General features: G+C 55.2%; 1 protein-coding gene across 3 annotated transcripts; it reads right to left on the bottom strand.

Moving 5' to 3' along the window:
- Positions 1-823: 823 nt before the first annotated feature.
- On the bottom strand, positions 824-15,506 carry EXTL1 (exostosin like glycosyltransferase 1). 3 transcript variants are annotated; one of them, XM_012498364.2, is made up of 11 exons: positions 13,829-15,478; positions 7,990-8,083; positions 7,569-7,676; positions 6,664-6,783; positions 5,996-6,128; positions 5,697-5,803; positions 4,777-4,866; positions 3,948-4,034; positions 3,407-3,567; positions 2,271-2,439; positions 824-2,111 (listed from the first exon to the last, which is right to left on the bottom strand). In XM_012498364.2, the coding sequence occupies exons 1-11, from the start codon at positions 14,605-14,607 to the stop codon at positions 1,929-1,931; spliced, it is 2,031 nt and encodes a 676-aa protein (XP_012353818.2). In that variant the 5' UTR covers positions 14,608-15,478; the 3' UTR covers positions 824-1,928. The 3 variants fall into 3 exon arrangements, with proteins under 3 accessions (XP_012353818.2, XP_030661537.1, XP_030661538.1); XM_030805677.1 differs by having other exon boundaries at positions 5,697-6,128; positions 13,829-15,506; XM_030805678.1 differs by lacking the exons at positions 824-2,111; positions 2,271-2,439; positions 3,407-3,567; positions 3,948-4,034 and having other exon boundaries at positions 4,793-4,980; positions 5,697-6,128; positions 13,829-15,506.
- Between the last annotated feature and the right edge of the window lie 3,364 nt (positions 15,507-18,870).

Here is an 18,870-nt window from a genome sequence, read left to right as displayed (position 1 = left end):
CTGGGCGACAGAGCGAGACTCCAGCTTAAAAAAAAAAAAAAAAAAAAAAAAAAAGAGACCATCACTGCTGTCCTACATTCTTATAGATGAAAAAACTGAGGCTCAGAGGTTGAATCGTTTTCCTGAAGTCACACAGCCAGTGCAGGCAGGTCTGGGAGTTCTGCCTCATTTCCGTAGACCTCCCTCTACAGCAGGGTCTGGGGACCTGGTCTGGGCTGCCTGTTGGTACAATACGAACCCCTGGGACCAGCAGTGCCCGGCCCACGGGTGAGGACATGCCAAGGCAGTTCAGTGTCCTGGGTGTCACAGCTGTGATTGGAAAGGTGCCTCTTTCACCTGGCTGGGCCTGGCACCCAGCTCCCTCCCCACCCTGGGAAGGCTGCCTGGGCTGCAGCTGTATGCTTTCCCACCACCCCTCAGTTCTTGACTCCGGGCCAGACTGCCTCTCCCCCACCTCTTTAATTTCCAGTCCGCCCTGTACCTCAAGCATCTCACAGCACCACGCCTCCCAAGGGTAACCCACTCTGCCACTCAGCTGTGACTGGCTCTAGGGAGGACCTGAGTCATCCAGGGGCCCGCCGAGGTCAAGCTGGGGGGTGGGGGTGGAAGGCCTTGGAGAGGCCTAAGGGGACAGTATGTTCCTGCCAGTGAGACAGTCACGGGAGTTTCCAGAGCTGCGAGGCCATCAAAGCAGGAAAACACCTGACATCCTGGACCTGGGCTGGACCCACCACCCTCACCCTCTGGAGTCGCACGCGCTCCCAGGCGAGCCCTGAGCCCCTCCCTCGAGCAGCTGCTGTAAGGGTATTTATAGCCTGGAGCGTGAGGGGGCAAGGACACGCGCTTTATTTCGGAAGTGATAATTCCAGCTCCAGGTGGGTGAACCCCGGAGGACCTAGTGTCCCCCCCGCCCCGGCCAACTCCATTCTCACCTGTACCGCTCGGGACAGTCCCTGCTCGCGCCCAGCCCACCTAGAAACAGTCCCTTCTTACTGAGTTCCAAGTGTGCAGGCCAAAGAGATGGGGCTGTTCTCCAGATTCCTCTTCCCAGCTTTCAGCCCCCGAGCTGCCCACAGCGCTCACCATCCACATCCCGGCCGTTCTCTGGCCATGCGGGTGAACAGTGCGGCGCGGCGCTGACCTCTAGTGGTCGGTCTCGGTAGTGTAGGGTAGACAGCCGAGGCAGAGCCGCGGGCCGTGCGGGGACAGGCCACTTGTTCCCATCCCGCTTTCCTCGCCCCACTCCTCGTTTACCCGCACCCCTCTGCTCCTTGGCTGAGGCTCAAGGATTGAGCCTGACAACCCAGGCGTCTTTGGGTAGCTGCCTTCCCGGGACTAGGAACCCTAGGAATGGGTGGCGGGGTGGGGCGGGGGCAGTTCTGTCTCTCCGCTCACCCTGTCCCGCCGCCGCCCGCATAGGGCCAGGCACGCAGTTAATGTCTGCCATCCATCTATTCGTCACATATTTGCGGCACACCTGCCTAGCCAGAGAGAAAAGGACACGACACGACCCGCCCCCGGGGGCTCGCAAGCCAGTACTGGGGCCTGACCGTGCGGGAACAGCGGCAAACACTGGGCTGCGAAAGCGCAAAAGAGACCGAACCCATCGGGGGCGGTGGGGGAGGAGGGCCAGGCAAGTCCCTGGAGGAGGCAATGCTCTGAAAGACAAGAAGTTAGCTGGGTGGAGAAGCGGAGAGCGGCGCTCCGGGCGCGGGGCTCAGCCTCAGCAGATGCTCCGCACCTGAGGGCGGGCAGGAGAAGGTAAGGCCACGCCCCCCTGTTGTGATTGGCCAACCAGGGTCCGACGTGTAGGCCCGCTGGCTGCCATGATAGGTTCTCCAGTGTCCCAAGAGCGGAGCCCGCAGGCAGGCGCCGCGACCCTTGGAAACTGTGCTGGGACCTCTGCTGGGGTCTCCGCGGGTCGCCCCCTAGGGCTTCTCCAGGCTGCGGTACTTCTTGCGCTGCACAGACACTGGGTCCTTAAACAGCACCGGGTCCAGACGCAGACGAGAGGACAGCAAGGGCATGTGGCCGAACGCTGCCGCTATCTGGTTGATGCAGCCGGGGGCTGGGGCCTGCGGCTTTGGCCTGGGCCCCGGGCCCCCAGGCGCCTAAGAGGGAAAGAAGCAATGCGTTAACGGGCTCCTCTGCCCTTCCGAACTCCCCACGCCCGTGCAGCAAGAAAGACTGGAATTAGACAGTGAGAGGGAATCCTCTCTGGCATCCCGCTCAATCCCTGCCAGTTCCGACCAATCCCCCTCAGCCCTCACCAGTGGAGCAGCCTCCTGGCGCTGCTTGCCATAGGGCACCTTGATAGGGGGCAGCTTGGTGACTGCTGCTACTAGGAAATTCATCAGGACGTCCACACAGGTGGGTGCCTCATCTGCCAGGGTCCTCAGAGCCTTGGGCAGGGAGTGGGTGAAGAGAGTGTGGTAATACCTGGGCAAGGGGAAAAGACAGGGAGAGGCTGCAGCCAAATCCATCCCCAGGCCCCATTCTCCCTCCTGACCTCACCTCTCCCTTTGACCCCCATCCCCAAGCCTCTGAGCCCTGGCTGCCTCAGAGAGCTCCCATCCCTGGCGTGAACAGCTCTCCACTGTGCTGTGCCCCGTGGTTCATCGCAGTCAGTGGTGTGTTCCCTGCCCTCTCCCTCACAGCTCCTTGGGCCCCCCATCCTTGGGCTCTGAGCGCTGAACTCAGAGCCAGAATTAGATGGGTTTGGATCAGCTGGTTTCAAAGCCATCAAACATGGAAGCCCAAAGAACAGTTGTGGATGAACCAGGCTGATACTGCTCCAGGTGAGTCTCACTTCACAAGGCCCTCAGGCCAACTTCATCTCGCAGACATTAGGTTATTCTTTACTGAGAATTCCCTGCAGGGCTCCTGAGTAATCTACAAGAGGTTCCAGGTTATGCATATTTGATTTAAACATGTTTAAGGGACCCCTCTAAAGAGGTCTTAAAGAATTCAGTCCCTGCCTCAAGACCGGAGCACTTCAGGCAGCTTCTGGAAGGCCTGGGATGTTCCCCAACTCATCACATCCACATTTATAAAGCATCAGGACTATTTTCTTGTCACCCCACCACCAGCAAACCCACACACTGCCCTTACTCACTGCATGGCTCTACTTAAAATAACAATAGCTACCATTTGTGGAACCTCTGTGCCAGGGACTTCATTTAATGTTCACACCAGCCCTGGGAGGTGAATCCATCCCATTTTACAGATGAGAAAACAAACTCTAGAGAAGTGAGGAGATTTGCCCAGGATCCCACAGCTGGGAAGTGGCAGATATGGGCCTTGGACCTGGATCCCTGGGGTCTAGGCCACCCTGCTCCGTTCGGGGTGGGGGTGGGGGGAGTCTCTGTCTGACCCTCTGATCCCTGTGCAGGATGGGGGTCTGTACCTATGGTAGAAGGCGGCTGTGGTGAGAACCATGGAGAATTCGTTGGTCCTCTCAGCAGTGTAGCCCCAGCCACCATGGGCCTCGTCCCAGAAATGGCTTGACGTCAGGAAGCCCACCATTCGCTCTGGGAAGCTCTGCCACACCACAAAGGCAAAGTCCACCTGGAGAGGGACTCAAGTGAGCTGTGAGGAAGGACCTCCTAAATGCCTAGAACATCCAGGGAAATGGAGGCAGGGGCAGCCTGGCTGAGGGGCCGGGGCAGGACTCAGGGGAGAGGGCGTGGGAGCCAAGACTTGGAATTGGCTGGAAGTGTGGCATGAAAGCTTCCAGGGGCCACAAAAACAATTTCTCAAAAGAGTCCGTGGGAAGCCTCTACGAGACTCCTAAAGAGGAGGCTGCCTGGCTTGCTGGGGTGGTTTCAAATGCAAGAGGCTGGACCTCATGACCTGGGGTCCCCTCAACCCTGGGAACCTGAGGGGCTGCCAGGGCCCTCTGGCTCTGTGTCCACCCACACTGGGCTTCTCTTGGGCCCAGCCCTCACCTCACTTGTGGAAAGACTGCTGCGGGCATCGAGGCTGAGGATGGCATCTGTTCTGATGGTGCTATATGGGTAGAAGCGATCACTAACCTGCAGGGAGCGGGGGAGGGGGACTCAGCCATTGGAATCTTCCCCCTACCCCCATCCAATAAGTAGGAGCCGTTCAGGCACAGTGTAGACTCCTGGGCCATGAATAAAGCCTCCCTTCAGGCACAGTGTAGACGCCTGGGCCTCGAATATGGCAAGCCTGTGCAGAGCTCGTTTTGGGACCTGGGCAACTCATTTGACCTCTTTGGAGTTCAGTTTCCCCTTTGGTCAAATGGGGCAGTTGGTCTCTAGGGGCCCTTCCACTTTTGACATCTTGGGATTCGTCCATTGTCATACTGTCGCATCGACTCTGGGAGGAGTTGTCAAACATCCCTCATTTGAAAGAAACAGATCTACAGAGACGAAGGGACTTGTTCACAACCATGCGGGAGGCAGGTGGTTCACACCAATCACGGTTCCCAGAAGCCTCCCCTTCCTGGCCCCGTGTGCTGCCCTTGGTCCGTATTTTCTCAAGATCCCGGGTTTCTCCTCTGTTCCTCATCTGAGATGTCAGTGCACTCCTCTGTCTTCCCCCATCACATAAGCCCCAGTGCTCTGGAAGCACAGTTCACAGGGACCAGGGAGGGAAGAGAATCATTACTATTAGCCCTGCGGCTGAAACCTCTGTGTCATTCTTCAGGCCCAACTGCGGCTCAGGCCCAAGTATTCATAAAACACCCCATGGGTGCCCTCCCCCAGCTCCCAGCATGGGCCCACCCCTTTCATGGCTCTCCTCATCTCTTACCTTCCTGTGCCCATCAGTGACTGTCAAGGGCACGGCTGTCTCCGGCCACCTGGATGGGAGTGGCCTCTCATTGCTCCAGAGAACCAAGATCTAGAGGATAGGGGGTTGTTCCTGAAGTCTGGGGTCTGGGGCAGAAGGCGGGTTGCGAGGGGCAGGAGTGATCTTTCTCAAGGTGGAAGAGGTTTGAGAAGTCAGCTTTATAAACTGCACATGGGAGAAGGGTTTAGTTGGATCCATGGTCCTTTCACCGCTGCTCTGGCCTTGCCTCTGGGCTTGTAGAAGGCAGGGATTCTGGTGACATGAGGGTAGTGACCTGTGGCTTTAGAACTCAAGAGAGTTGTCGGTGGTAGTCCCTAGCCTGGGCCCTGACTCCATGCTCCATCCCCATCTTTTCTCGAAGCCTTCATTCTCTTCCTCAGGCTTTTATGACTCCCAGCCCAGCTCAATGGCCTGTTTGGAGCCCTCCTGTGTGCACCCTGGCCGAGCTAATTGCTTCACTTCCTCTACAAGGACTCTTATTAGTCTATCTGGCTTCTCTAGAAGTCAGATTTGACAGTCTGTGTGCTAGAAAATGCTAACCCAGTCTGAATCTCTGGGCAGAATCCTTCCTTCCTTTTTATCTGCTCAGCCTTAAGCCCAGGGCCTAGTGCTCAGAAAATGACCGCTGAGTAAAGGAACGAATGTTTCCTTCTCCAGCCTCCCCAAGAGACATCTGCTTTTCACGTGGCTTCATCAATTTCCATGGGGAAAAGGCAACAGAATCTTGGGACTTACAGAAGAAGGCAGCAAGAACACTTGGAAATCTTCCCTGTGCCTCCCCTCAAATAGTGGTCATCTTTGGGGTCTGGAAGTCATCGGGCCCTGCCCTGTCCCTTACCCCCACCCTGGATCCCAGGACTCCAGCTGGGAAGGGGGCAGACCTGGGCACAGTGCTGGGAGCCTGCCACCGCCTGGATGAGCTTCAGAGGGGGCTGGCCTGGGGGCCCCACCCAGATCAGGGTGCTGAATCTGCCCTCAGGGCGGGAGCCTGGGAGAATGAGACACAGGCTTAGAGTGGGAGGGAACAGAACCCCATGAAGAATGACCTGAGTAGGGAATCCCAGGGGCCAGGAGAAATGTTGGGGCTTGGGAAGGGTCTTGGTGGGGCTCTCCAGATGAGGCTGGGGCAGCCCTGGGTAGAGCTGAGGGGACTTCAGGTTGTCCCATCCCCAGGGCATACCCTGTTGCAGGTAGTAGAAGGGGAAGTCCTGGGGACTTGTGGAAAAAGTAGACAGGGCCAGGAGTGCCCCTGGGGGGCTGTTCCACAGCAGTGAGGGGTGAGCTGATGTTCCAAAGATCCGGTCCTGGATAACCTGAAATGAGAGAGGAGCTGAGCAGAGCGAGTGGCCTGTGTGACCATGGCCACACCTCCCCTTCCAGGCTCTGGGGAAGGTGGCAGCTGCATCACCAGACCCCTGGGGTCAGAATCTGAGCCTAGAGTAGGGGGCACTCCATGATGTTGCTCCAGAGGTGGGTGATGGTGGCAGGGTCACTGCTTCCCCTTCCTTCCTCACTCATGACAGATGTCACTAATGGGTCATGACATTCTTTCAGGACTCAGAATCCCTCCCAACATAGCACCCCAGGCAGCCGTTGGTGGTCAACTGGCATTGGTGCATGCTTTGAAATCTATTTGCCACAGCAGTCTTCTGTACAGATGGGGAAACTGAGGCCAAGATTGGACAAGAAACTTGCCCCAAATCTCACAGCCAAGTCTCAGATTCATCCCAGGACCATCTTCAAGGAGGGGGGGGGGGTCCCCAAACACTGGGGCAGAGAAGTATGGAGAGGTGACAGGGATGAAGCAGGAGTCAAGGGCCAAGACCCCCAGCAGGTGAGCCCCCTCACCTCCAGAGTAGTATGGATGACCTTCTCCACTGAGGAGAAGTAGGCATCCCATAGAAACTGGGTCTGCTGACGCAGGGCGAGGACCCGTGCAGGGGACATCTCCTGGAGGGCAGCCAGGACCTGGGGCAGAGAGGGAGAAAAGTGCCAGGTAATAGAGCAATTTTGAGCCCAGGAGGTCGAGGCTGCAGTGAGTCATATTCATGCCACTGCACTCCAGCCTGAGCAACAGAGCAAGATCCTATCTTAAAAAAAAAAAAAAAAAAAAAGAAGAAGAAGCAGCAGCAGCAGCATTCAGGGGTCACACAGAGTTGGGTCTGAATGCCACTTGGTAACTATGTGACTGTGGTCAAGCTATTTAACCTCTCTATTTGCTCATTAATTGCTTAGTACACTGTAGAGGCTCAATAAAAAAATGGTAATTACTATTAACCCCTCTACCATTCTCAGGGGATTCAAGGCAGGTCACACATATATTTTTCAGAGCTGGACAAAATTAGTTTCATCGGATGGAAAAGTCACCATGCGTTTTGCTTTCCCACTCCAGTCCCCATGGAGGTGCTCTGAGTTTGAATTTTTTTGTAGCCTTCCCCTAAATTGGTATTTAAGCAGTCACAGGCCATTGGAGCTAGGCCCATGGGGATTGTCTGGTCTAGCTCATCCTGTTGTGGAGATGGGAAAACTGAGGCTGGAAGAGGATCAGGACTGGCTCGCAGAACCCTTAGGAATCTCTAGCTCCATCAGACCCTCTGGGAGCCCCAGAGGGGAGACTTGGTGCTAGGAGAAATTCACCAGTATCCATAGAAGGCAGATAGGAATGAGGACAGAGGCCAGCCTCGATCCAGGATTCTGGTTCCCTCCCCTGTCCTGGGTCCAGTTCCCACCCCGTGGGCAGGGCTCTGAGCTACCTGAAGCGGGAGCCTCTCATCAGCTACGATGGCTGCCTTGGTCCAGTCGATGACCTCGGAGAAGGGCAGCTCCCAGCGGGGGCTGAGAAGCACTGGGATGCAGCCGGCCTGGGGGGCAGGGAGGTCACTGGGGAGCCCAGCCCCACCCTGCACATACTCACCCCCCGCCCACTTTCAAGTCAGTAGCTGCTGCTGTTGGGGGCAAAGGGCAAAGAGGACAGGAACATGGGGTTTTTCAGGGAGGGGCGGTTATGATTGTTCTGCAGAGGGTGCAGTGAATGGGGACACAGGCACACCTGAGTCCAGGAGTAAAGGAGCAGGCAGCTTACTGCCGCTTCTCATTGGCCTGGACCCAGAGTACTCTGCCAGCTCATGAGTGCTGGGGGACAGAGGACGGGTGATGCTCAAATTGGGGTTGTACCTGCAGGGCTTGGAGGAAGCGCGAGGCAGCCTTGGGACGGTGGCCAGAGATGAGGCAGAAGGTGGCATTGGGCAGCGTCTCCTGGCGCTGGGTCCTAAAGAGGCAGATGGGGAGGTCCCACCACACATGAGCTTGGACAGTGCCCTTCGTCCCCTGGGCTCCCTCAATGGGAGCACCCCACACCCACACTCCCAAATGTGTAAACCCACTCATGCATATGCACAGCCGCACACTGACGCACTAACACAAACACAAGCCTCACACCGGCCACGCATCTGTGGTTGGACTAGGAGGCAGGAGCCCTGCATTCTAGCTCTGCCTCTGCCCTCAGTGGCCTTAGACACCTCCCTCGCCTTTCTCTGGCCTCAGTTTCCTCATCTGTAAAATGGGAGGCAGAGGACGCTGTTTCCGAGGCCCTGCCTGACTTAGACATGCACGTCTGCCCTCCCCCACTCGGCCACAGGCAGACTTTCAGCACCCCTTGCCTGTGTGGCCTCTGAGCCCAGCCCTCCCCCACGCTAAAAGCCAGGCTCGTGAAAGGCTCCTCTGTCATGAGGTGGGCTGGGCCCCCAGCCTGGAACCACACAGGAAACTGCTGCCCAGAGGCCAGGCTCCCTCTGTTCCTCCCACCTACCCCCTCCACTGCCCTAGCCCAGGGCCACACTCAGGCTGTGTGTGCCTGTGGGGGAGGGCAGGAGTCCCAGCCTCCTCAGAGCCAGCCCGGCAATTGTCCACCCAGGGGACCATTGCCTGCAACCCAGCCGAGGGAGGGATAAAAGGAGGGACCAGGACACAGGCCTGCTCAATGTGGGACTCATGACTAGGGCCCAGTGGGTCCTAGGACCCTCCTCAGTTACAGCCTGTTTGGCTCTGAGCCTGAACCTTCAAGAAGCAGACCCGGGAGGACTTAGGCAGCCTTGGGGCCACGCCCCATTGAACAGATGGGGAAACTGAGGCCCAGAGAGACCCAAGGACTGGTTCTCCTACTCATCTTTTTCTTCAGGGTCACAGATAGGGTTGGGGTGGAGCTGGGACTAGAGCAGAGATGTGCCAGCTCCTGACCCCGAGTTATCTGAACCACCCCAGAGCTGCTGCTTTAGGGGTCTTCCAGGGGACCCCAGCCTTCTTTGTCCTCCCTCCATGCTTAAATGTCCACCAGGCCCTCCCTGGAAGAAGCCACAAGTAAGCATCAGGACACCCTTCACCTCATGAAAAGCCACAGCAGAAGCCAACCAGGTACAGCCCCCTTCACCCCTATGTCAACCTCTAAGGAATTGAAAACCTCTAGGTTAAGGCTGAATCAACTGCACCACTGAGCCTTAACCTCCCTTGATCCTCTGCCTTTAAGATCCCTTCTCCCTCATGTTGGAGAGCCTCTCCCTGCCTTGTCAGCCTGAGGAAGTCCTCCTACTCATCTCTTTCTTCTGAGACAAGCTCTTGCTCTGTCACCCAGCCTGGAGTGCAGTGGTGCCATCACAGCTCACTGCAGCCTCGACTTCCCAGGATCAAGCAATTCTCCTGCCTCAGCCTCTGGAGTAACTGGGACTACAGGCATGTGCTGGCTTTTTTTTTTTTTTTTTTTTTAGAGATGGGGTCTCTCTGTGTTGCCCACTTCTGGCCTCAAGTGATCCTCCTGCCTCAGTCTCCCAAAGTGTTGAGATTACAGACATGAGCCACCACACCTGGCCTTCTCCTATGCTGTCTTAATGTCTAAGCTGAAACATCACCTCCTCTGGGAAACCCTCCTTGATCTCTCCAGAGATGGCTTTCTCTTCTCCCACCTCCCAGTGGACTGCAGTAGTAATGATCCATCCAAGCTAACCTATATTGAGTATGTACTTTGCTGCAGGCACTGTTCTAAGTGCTTTACATGTATTAACTCAGTTCATTCTCACAGCACCTCTATGAGATAGGAGGGGAGGTATGCACTGTTATTATCTCATTTTACAGATGAGAAAACTGAAGCCCAAAGAGGTCACGTAGCTCTTGAGTAGAGGAGCCAGGGAGGCAGCCGGTGCAGCCTCTCTCTGCTTAACAATGTGTGTCAAACAATTGACTTGCCTGTCTCTCCTACAAGGCTGAGCTCCTTGAGGATGGGGCTGTACCTCCCTCATCTCAGTATCCCTAGGGCCTAGCAGAGTGCCTGGTGGAGAACGGGAGCTCAGTGAGACACTAGGGAATAGATCGGGGACTAAGAGACCAGGTATGTGGGAGGTCAATTTCAGCAGAAATTCTAGTGATGGAGCTGGCTGAGCGTGCAGCCAGTGGGTGGTCTTTGGAGGTGGTGAGTTCCCCATCAGTAAAGGTAAATAAGTAGAGACTGGATGAGCACCTTTGGTGGGGAACAGGGAGTGTGTTACAGAGGAAACTTGTGCATCTATGTGGTGAGCACTGAAGAAGTCTTAGGCTTCTGTGACCATATAAGGTACCTGCCATAGACTCAGGGCCTCAGTGCCCAAGGGTGGTCAGTGTGGCTGTGCCCATGGCCTCAGTGCTCTGCTGGGGCCTGGCCATAGGCAGGGCTGCACTGTGACTTCCATGTGCTCTAGGCACCTTGGCCTTCACAGTCCCCCCTGCCATAAAAAAAGAATATAGTTGATAACTGTGTTGTTATAAAAACAAGCAATATTATATATTCAAACATTTTCTGCTGGGCACCATGGCTCATGCCTGTAATCTCAGCACTTTGGGAGGCCGAGGCAGGCAGATCATTTGAAGCCAGGAGTTTGAGACCAGCCTGACCAACACGGTGAAACCCCATCTCTACTAAAAATACGAAAATTAGCTGGGCGTAGTGGCGTGTGCCAGTAATCCCAGCTACTCGGGAGGCTGAGGGAGGGGAATCGCTTGAACCCAGGAAGTGGAGGTTGCAGTGAGCCAAGATTGTGCCACTGCACTCTAGCCCGGGTGACAGAGCAAGACTTCGTCTCAAAAAAAAAAAAAAAAAAAATCTTTTTTTCTTCTACCTGAAAGTTCATTTTTAATTCTGCCTGGTTTTTTTTTTTTTTTTTTTTTTTTTTTTTTTTTTTGAGACAGAGTCTCTCTTACTCTGCTGCCCAGGCTGGAGTGCAGTGGCGTGATCTCAGCTCACTGCAGCCTTGACCCCCTGGGCTCAAGCGATCCTCTCACTTCAGCCTCCCAAGTAGCTGGGACTACAGGCTTGCACCACCACACCCAGCTAATGTTTGTAATTTTTGTAGAGACAGGGTCTCACCATGTTGCCGAAGCTCAGGCGATCCCCCCACCTCAGCCTCCCACAGTGCTGGGATCACAGGCGTGAACCACTGTGCCCAGCCCTGATTTTCAAAAAATGAAAATATTTTCATGAGCCTATAAAAGTATCATGGGCCCTAGGTACTGACTGTGCCCCTTGTTCCCAATGGATACAGCCTGGGGGACTTTGAAGCATGCATCAAATTTATGTTAAAAAATGGGGGAGAATATACATATTGCTCGTACACACGCAGAGTTTCTCAGAAAAGACACTTAAGAAACTGGAAGCGGTGTTTGGCTCCAGGCAGGAAAACTGGGTGGCCGAGAGACAAGGATAGAAGGGAGGCTTTTCATTCTATGCCCTTTTGTGCCTTTGGAATTTTGTACCATGTGAATGAATTACCTATTCATAAAAATGAATAAATAACAATTTGAATGGGTGGAGATTTATTCCAAAGCAACAAGAGACCATTCAACCAAGGTGGAAAAACATGGGCTTTGGAGCCAGAAGTGCAGAGTTGAATCCCAACTCCGCTGCTTCCAAGCGCCTGATTAGAAAAGTGAGGGGCCCATGGAGAACAGGGAACCTTGTCACCCTGGGCTACCCCACCTCTCTGGGCCTCAGTTTTCCGTTCCCTGAAATGGAGATAATAATACCTCCCTTGAAGGTTGCATGACAGGATCAGCAGTGACTTAAGTAAAGTGCCTGGCACAGCACCTGGCCCAAGCCAGGCACTCCTCAAATGTAGCCTCCTCCCCTCCCCACTCTCGCCTGGCTGAGTGAATGTGGGGCGGTGGCAGGGACTGTGAATAGCCTCTTTCTCTGGCCGGGACTTGTTTATTCAGGCTATCTCTCTCACTCTGTCCCTACGCTGTTTGGCCCAGGCAGTGCCCGGCACTTCGGAGAAACTGAGGCTCAAACCACTCCAGAGATGACAAGTCCTGTCACCTTTAGGGAGGCTGAGGCCACAGACAAAACTTGAAGGTCAGAGTCCAAGGCTGCCAAGCTTCGCCCCTGGGAAATAAAACTTATCAAAAATGCTACTCAGAGGGTGACCCACACTAATTAGAAAACCGTGGCCATCTCTGGCCAATTTCAGATCCATTAGTAAACATTTAATGAGCACCTACCTGCTGTGTGCAGTTCCCTAACTTCCAGTTTCTCAAAGTTCAGACTGAAATCACTTTCAGGTTCATCAATAATGAACTGTGCTTAGCGGTAACTAAAGTCAGCTGAAAAAAGAACTTCCCGCAAGCAAGAGTATCTGAGTGCCTCATCGGAAAAGTGAGGGAGGGCGTGGCAAAGGGAGAGCCTTGTCGCCCAAAGTGAGCTTCTGCCTGAGCTCTGAGCTGCAGGGGCTTGGGGGAGACCCCTGACTTTTCAGGCTCCCACCTTGGAGAACACTAGGAGATAGGTCCCGGCAAAAGGACCCTGGGGCTGACCAGGACAAGTCCGTTCTTACTCCTGGCTGTGAGGGCTCCCTGGAGGCCTCCATGTACCTTCGGGAAGTGGAAGGATCCCATTCCCACAAGAGCCCTTTGGCCAAGAGAAGTCCCAGGAGCCCCAAGCAGAGGCAAGAATTCCTGGGAGGGAGTGGAGCTCAGAATAGCTGATGATGTTCGAGCAGAGAATAGGGAGAGAGACCTGAGGGAGGAGCAAAGGGAGGATACCAGAGTGACAGTTCCCGACTCAGGTTGGCCCTGGGAGAGGGTGGGATACAGAAGGAACCCTCTGCCACCGGGGCCCTGGACAACCTCAGAAGGACTCCCGTTCTTGCCTGCCCAGCTAGCCTTTAGAGGCTGCTGGCCTGCTGGGGACACAGAGGGTTAGAGTGCTTAGGGGGTAACTATCACCTGAGGCACATCACCCAAATAGCCCAGGTGGAAAAGAGTTTCTGTACAAGCTCACCACATCCCACAGGCCCCCAGCCCCTTATATATGTCAAGGGCCTCTCCCTGGCAGGAAATTCTTTAGATCTGACCTACGTCATATTTGCTATAACCAAAGGCTGTTTCCTTGAGAGGTTAATCCCCAAAATTAGACACAGGAGCAGCTTCCCGCTGTGACTGTGAGGCCCTTCTGAGGCATTTGATGAGGCTGATCATAAACTTTTGCTTAAAACTCAGAATTCTCATACTGAAGGCTTTGGAGATAGGCAATTCTGGACCAAAATACTGGCTCTTTCCGGCTAGGTGGCCTCAGAAAAATTACTTAACCCGTCTGAGCTTTCGTGCCTGGTACACAAACACTTAAATGCTAACAACTAGCATATTTTATTATAATCATTATTTATATAAGTGCTTGGCACAGAGTAAGCACTATATAAGTGGATGTGGGGAAAAAAAATATTAGGGTAGGAGGTTTGGAATGAGTCGTGTTTTATGTTTTGAAAGATCCCCGGGGGAGAATTCCAAAACCTACCTTAGACACCCCTTGCTTCAAGTCCCCATCTTAATGGAAGTGCTCTCTGCCATCTAACCTGGCTCCCTCCTGCTGCAGCTGAGGCCTAAGTCGGCCAGGACTACCTGGTTCTCCCATCTCAGTCCTGCCTTCTACCCTCGTCTCTGGGCTTGCGTCTATTCCAACCCCCTCCCATCCAGCCCCCAAGGCAAAAGTTTCACTTACTGCCCAGGTCCAGGGTCTTGCTCACAGCGCCCATCCCAGGGGCAGGCAGAGGAGCCGGTGTCTGCTGTGCGCCACCCACCCCTCTCCTCTTCCAGGGCTAGCAGGGCTACCCCGGGCTGGGGGCTGTGTTGCCGCAGCTGGCCAGGAGCCCCACCTCGCAACGGGTGGGCTTCAGGGAGAAAAGGGAGGGCCACATCAAAGCCAGGCCGGAAGGAGTCCACCGTGGGGCTGGCCTCAGCCACCATAGCCTGTCCCAGCTGGAAGGTCCTGGGGCAGGGAGCTGGGTGGAGACGGAGGACCAGATGGTTCCTGCCCCTGTTCCATTGCAGAGGCATTGAGCTGCACTCTCCAGTCTGGGCGTCCAGGCTGAGGAGGAGGAGGAGGCAAGCCCCAGCAGGGCTGAATGTGTGGAAGCGAGAGCCCTCAATGGAAGCCAGGATCCTGCGATGAGTCTCAGAGATGGGTCCAACCACTGGGTACACGAATACCTTAAGGCCATCGCCCCTGCACTTTGAGGTATCAAAGCAGGCTTCCCAGTTGCAGCTGCCACCATGAGGGGCTTGAGGAGGTGAAGCGGCATCTTCTGGGGGCTCTCCAGGCTGGGAGAAGCTCTGCAGGAGCTCTGCGTCCAGCCACCGGGGCCAGCCTTGGGAAGCCCCGGGCCGAGGTCTGGGAGGCAATGCCAGGCGGAGAAGGGAGAAGCCTCCCAGCAGGACAAGCAGGAGCCAGGAGGCTGACAGTGCCAGCCAGAGGGACTTTCTTCTCCTCCACGACTGCATGTGGCCACCCACAGTCAGGGCTGGGGAAGCTGGGAGGCCTCTGCCAGCAAGCAGGAAGAACAGGGCCTGGGTCAGGATACCAGAGCTGGGACCGACCTGCTAGTCCTGCACTGTCATTGTACAGATGGGAAGACTAAGGCCCACCCAGACCAGGCCGCCTGTCTAAGGTCAGACAGTGAGTCACTAGCCAGGCAGGAGGAGGCCAGGTGGGACCCAGCTTGCTGGCCTGGCCCCCCTGCTCTCAGGACTCTGCCTTCTCAGCCTTTGGACAACCAAGCCAGTCTTTTCCCTCCCAGCAGGGACCCCTGCCCCTGGGCACTGCTCTGGCTGATGCAAACCCTGTCCAGAATGCAGGGCCGTGTCCCCCTGCCCTCCTGGCTGCACCCCTTGACCTTGCCCTCAACTGAGAGGAGGGCTGTCTGCCAGGCCATGGGGACCAGTCAGAGCTCTCACAGGGGGCGGCCTGGCCAGGGACAGGCTGGAGGGAGCTGGGCTGGTCTTCTCACTCCTCCCCTTGCCTGAGCAGCCCTGGCTGCCCCTGTGCCCGCTGGCAGACACTCCTGGGCTGTGGCCCCTGTGGCTGGAGCTAAAATTAGACCCTGCGTCCCATGTGGATCATCGGAGTCAGCTGAGGTCACAGCCTGGGTGCAGCCGGTGTCCCCCGCCTTGGAGGGCCAGGCAGGCTCGGGGTCCTGGTCCTCATCCACTCTGCTGCTGCACCAGCTCAGGAAGTGCAGCCCCTCTTCCCAGCAGCCCAGCAGCTGCCCTGCACCATCTGGCTTGGAGCTATCACAGTGCAGAGGCCAGGGCTGCTGTACCAAGCCCCCCAAACCCTACGGTGTCTCCTCCCATCCCTCTCCAGTCGGCATCTGGCCCATCTAGATCTCTTTCCTTAGCAGCAGCCTGGCTCCTCCCCTGCCAGCCCTGATTCGCTCCTGGCTGGGAGGCAGGGTCTCCATTTAACCCCTTCCAAACCAGTTTCCTCAATTGCTAATCCAACCAGCAAGTACCGCAACTCACAGCCGGCCATGAGCTATCACAGCCTCTGTCTCTCAGTCCTCCAGCCACCCTCCAAGGCAGAGATTTACCTGTCATTTCTTACAGATGAGGAAAGCTCAGAGAGGGGATGAACTCTTCCTAAGGTGACCCAGCTAAGAAGTGACAGGGTGGGGATTTCAATCCTGAGCTCCTGATCGTTGGTCACCCCAGCTGTGGGCCCCGTGGCTGGAGCAAAAACTAGACCCTGCACCTGCTGTGGGCCATCAGTCAGTGGAGGCCAGAGCCTGAGTGTGAGGAATCTCCGAATCGGCAGATGAGAAGGTCAACAGATGAGACGAGTGAGGAGTTAAGGGGTGGGGGTGGAGGAATTGGGTAAGGTGCCCCCAACTGTCCCCAGGATTGATCTCTCTTCCTTCAGCAGCCCCACCCCCAATCTCCTCCAATTCCCAGCCTTTTGCTCCAGTCCTTATGGAAAGTTCTTCCTGCACTTGACTCTTCCACAGTCCAGGCCCCATGGAGGGACTTCCCCGGTCAGTGCCCTGTGAGGGGAGTCAGGAGTGGGTGATGTCAGCCACTGAGGAATCTCTGGGGTGACAGGGGAGACACACTCTGGCCATGAGGAGTTCTGGGCTGATGAGGGAAGGCACAGGGAGTGGGCAGACTTGAGTGGGTTCTGCCTCTTCCCCTGACTGCCTCGGGGGTGTTGGGCCTCTGTCCCCTTATCTCTGGGATGGGCATAATGTCAGCCAGGAATGGGTTACCAGGTTGACGCAGGCCTGTCCGCTGGGGTCCCTCAACAAGTGCGTTCCTCCCCTTGATCTTGGAGAGCTGCTGATCAGACCAGGGAGCCTCCATGGGATGTTTTGCCCTCGGTGAGCAGCCAGTGTGAGACTGTCCTAAAAATGGCCAACAAAGGGGACACTGCCTCTTGGCACTAATGGCTCAGTCACTCAGTGATGAACTGCAGTTCCTGCACACCTCAGTCCTCCCATGCTGAGAGGCACCCACAAAGGCCACTGGCTGCTTCGCACGCCCCCCCTTTCACCATGCCCAGCCAACTCATCCTGCAGGAGTCAGCTGAAAGCTCCCTCCCCACAGGAAGCTTCTCCAATGCTCCGCAGGCTGGGTTAGAGCCCCCTCTAGGTCCTCATGTCATTCCTTCATCCCTCTATCCCCATACACAGTCATCCATTCACCTAACAAACACTTATGAGTGTTGAATATGGCCCAGGTTCTGAGCTAGGCTAGGGGCCACAACCCTGAGTAAGAGTAATCATGGCTGACACTCGTATTGCACTTACTGTGTGCCAAGCATCTCTCTTTTGTATCAGCTCGTTTCATTCCTTGCCCCAACCCTAGGAGGGAGAAACTGTGATGATCCACATTTTACAGTTGAGGAAACTGAGGCTGAGGGAGCTTAAGTATTTGCCAAAATTGTCACGGCTTAGCCAGGACTTGGACCCAGGTAGTGCACTCCTATAGCCACTGGACCATTCCAGCTCCTTGCTGTCCTGGAGAAGACAATTACAGAACTAGGCAATTGCAGGCAATTACAGATGAGGGGAGGGGACCCTGAGCGTACACAGAGGGGCTGCCTAGCCCAGGGGGCGAGAGAAGCCTTCCGAGGAAGTGATACCTACCCTAAGACCTGAAAGACAGCAATGTGGTTTTTAGAAAAATCGCTGTGGCTGTCTGTGTGGGATCAGACAAGAAATGGCAGGACTGGAGGCAGGGACAGCTTTTTGACTGGTCTGTCACCCCACAAGTCTCTCATTCATTCAACAGCTATTTAATGAACCCCTACTGTGGGGCCAGGCAGGTCTTAAGGGCAGTGAGCAAAGCAGAAAAAATCTTGCCCTCCTGGAACTTACCCTCCAGGGAGGGGAAATAGGCAAGAAACAAAATGAATAAATATCTCATACTATTTGACAATAACTGCTGGGGAGATGGGATGGGTTGCAATGTTAGACAGAAATACAGGAGGCCTCATAAAAAAGCTGGCATTTGGGAGGCCGAGGCAGGTGGATTACGAGGTCAGGAGATTGAGACCATCCTGGCTAACACGGTGAAACCCCGTCTCTACTAAAAATACAAAAAATTAGCCGGGCGTGGTGGCAGGCGCCTGTAGTCCCAGCTACTCGGAAGGCTGAGGCGGGAGAATGGCCTGAACCCGGGAGGCGGAGCTTGCAGTGAGCTGAGATCGTGCCACTGCACTCCAGCCTGGGGGACAGAGCGAGACTCCGTCTCAAAAAAAAAAAAAAAAAAAAAAAGCTGGCATTTGTGGCCTGGTGAGGTGGCTCACATCTGTAATCTCAGCACTTTGGGAGGCCGAGGTGTGCAGATCACTTGAGGCCAAGAGTTTGAGACCAGCCTGGCCAACAAAGCAAGACCCCATCTCTACTAAAAATACAAAAATTAGCCCGGCGTGGTGGCACACGCCTGTAATCCCAGCTACTTGGGAGGCTGAGACATGAGAATTGCTTGAAGCTGGGAGGTGGAGGTTGCAGTGAGCCGAGATCACGCCGCTATACTCCAGCCGGGTGACAGAGCGAGTCTGCCTAAAAAAAAAAAAAAAAAAATCTGGCATTTGTGTAAATTTCTGAGAAAGTGAGGGAGTGAGTGAAGAAGTATATTTGTAGGGGAAAATCGCTCCAGGCAAGAGGAATAGCCGGGCCACAGGTTCTGAGGCAGGAGTGTGCCTGCCGCGTGATGGGTACGCTCCGACCTTGTTTTCACAGTGTGACTCAGGATCCAGGGAAGAGGCTGGCTGTAGGATCAGGGACAGCAGCAGGGAGTCCTGCTGGGCCAGGCTGTAGTGCAAGTGAGCCACCGCGGTGGCTGGGACCAGGACGGCAGGGGTGGGATGAATAGAAGTAGTTGGATTCTGGGTATATTTTAAGCCAGGGCAAATTGACAGATTTGCTGATAGATTAGATGTGAGGTCCGGCCTGCACCACAGACAGGGTGGAGTTGTCATTAACTGAAATGGGGAAAACTGAGGGGAACAGTTTTGGGGAAGAAGATCAGGAGTCTGGTTCTCATACATCCTTCTCATCCCCAGCAATGATAAAATAAATGTCCAGGTTGGGCACAGTGGTTCACTACTGTGATTGTAGCATTTTGGGAGGCTTAGGCAGGAGGATCCCTTGAGCCCAGGAGTTTGAGACCAGCCTGGGCAACATAGCAAGTATTTGTCTCTACAAAAAAAAAAAAATGTTTTAATTGGAGCTGGTGGCTCATGCCTGTAATCCCAGCTACTTGGGA

Source organism: Nomascus leucogenys, chromosome 24 (assembly GCF_006542625.1).
Source record: "Nomascus leucogenys isolate Asia chromosome 24, Asia_NLE_v1, whole genome shotgun sequence".
NCBI classification, from domain to species: Eukaryota; Metazoa; Chordata; class Mammalia; order Primates; family Hylobatidae; genus Nomascus; species Nomascus leucogenys.
The sequence above is the reverse complement of the archived record's forward strand: the minus strand, read 5'-3'. Positions and strand labels throughout refer to the sequence as shown.

Coding starts and splice junctions, on each gene's coding strand:
- EXTL1 (XM_030805677.1), bottom strand. CDS start 14,607: ATGCAGTCGTGGAGGAGAAGAAAGTCCCTCTGGCTGGCACTGTCAGCC. Junction 4,867..5,696: donor GCTCCCAGCACTGTGCCCAG/GTCTGCCCCCTT, acceptor CCTATCCTCTAG/ATCTTGGTTCTCTGGAGCAA. Junction 4,035..4,776: donor TCACTGATGGGCACAGGAAG/GTAAGAGATGAG, acceptor CGCTCCCTGCAG/GTTAGTGATCGCTTCTACCC.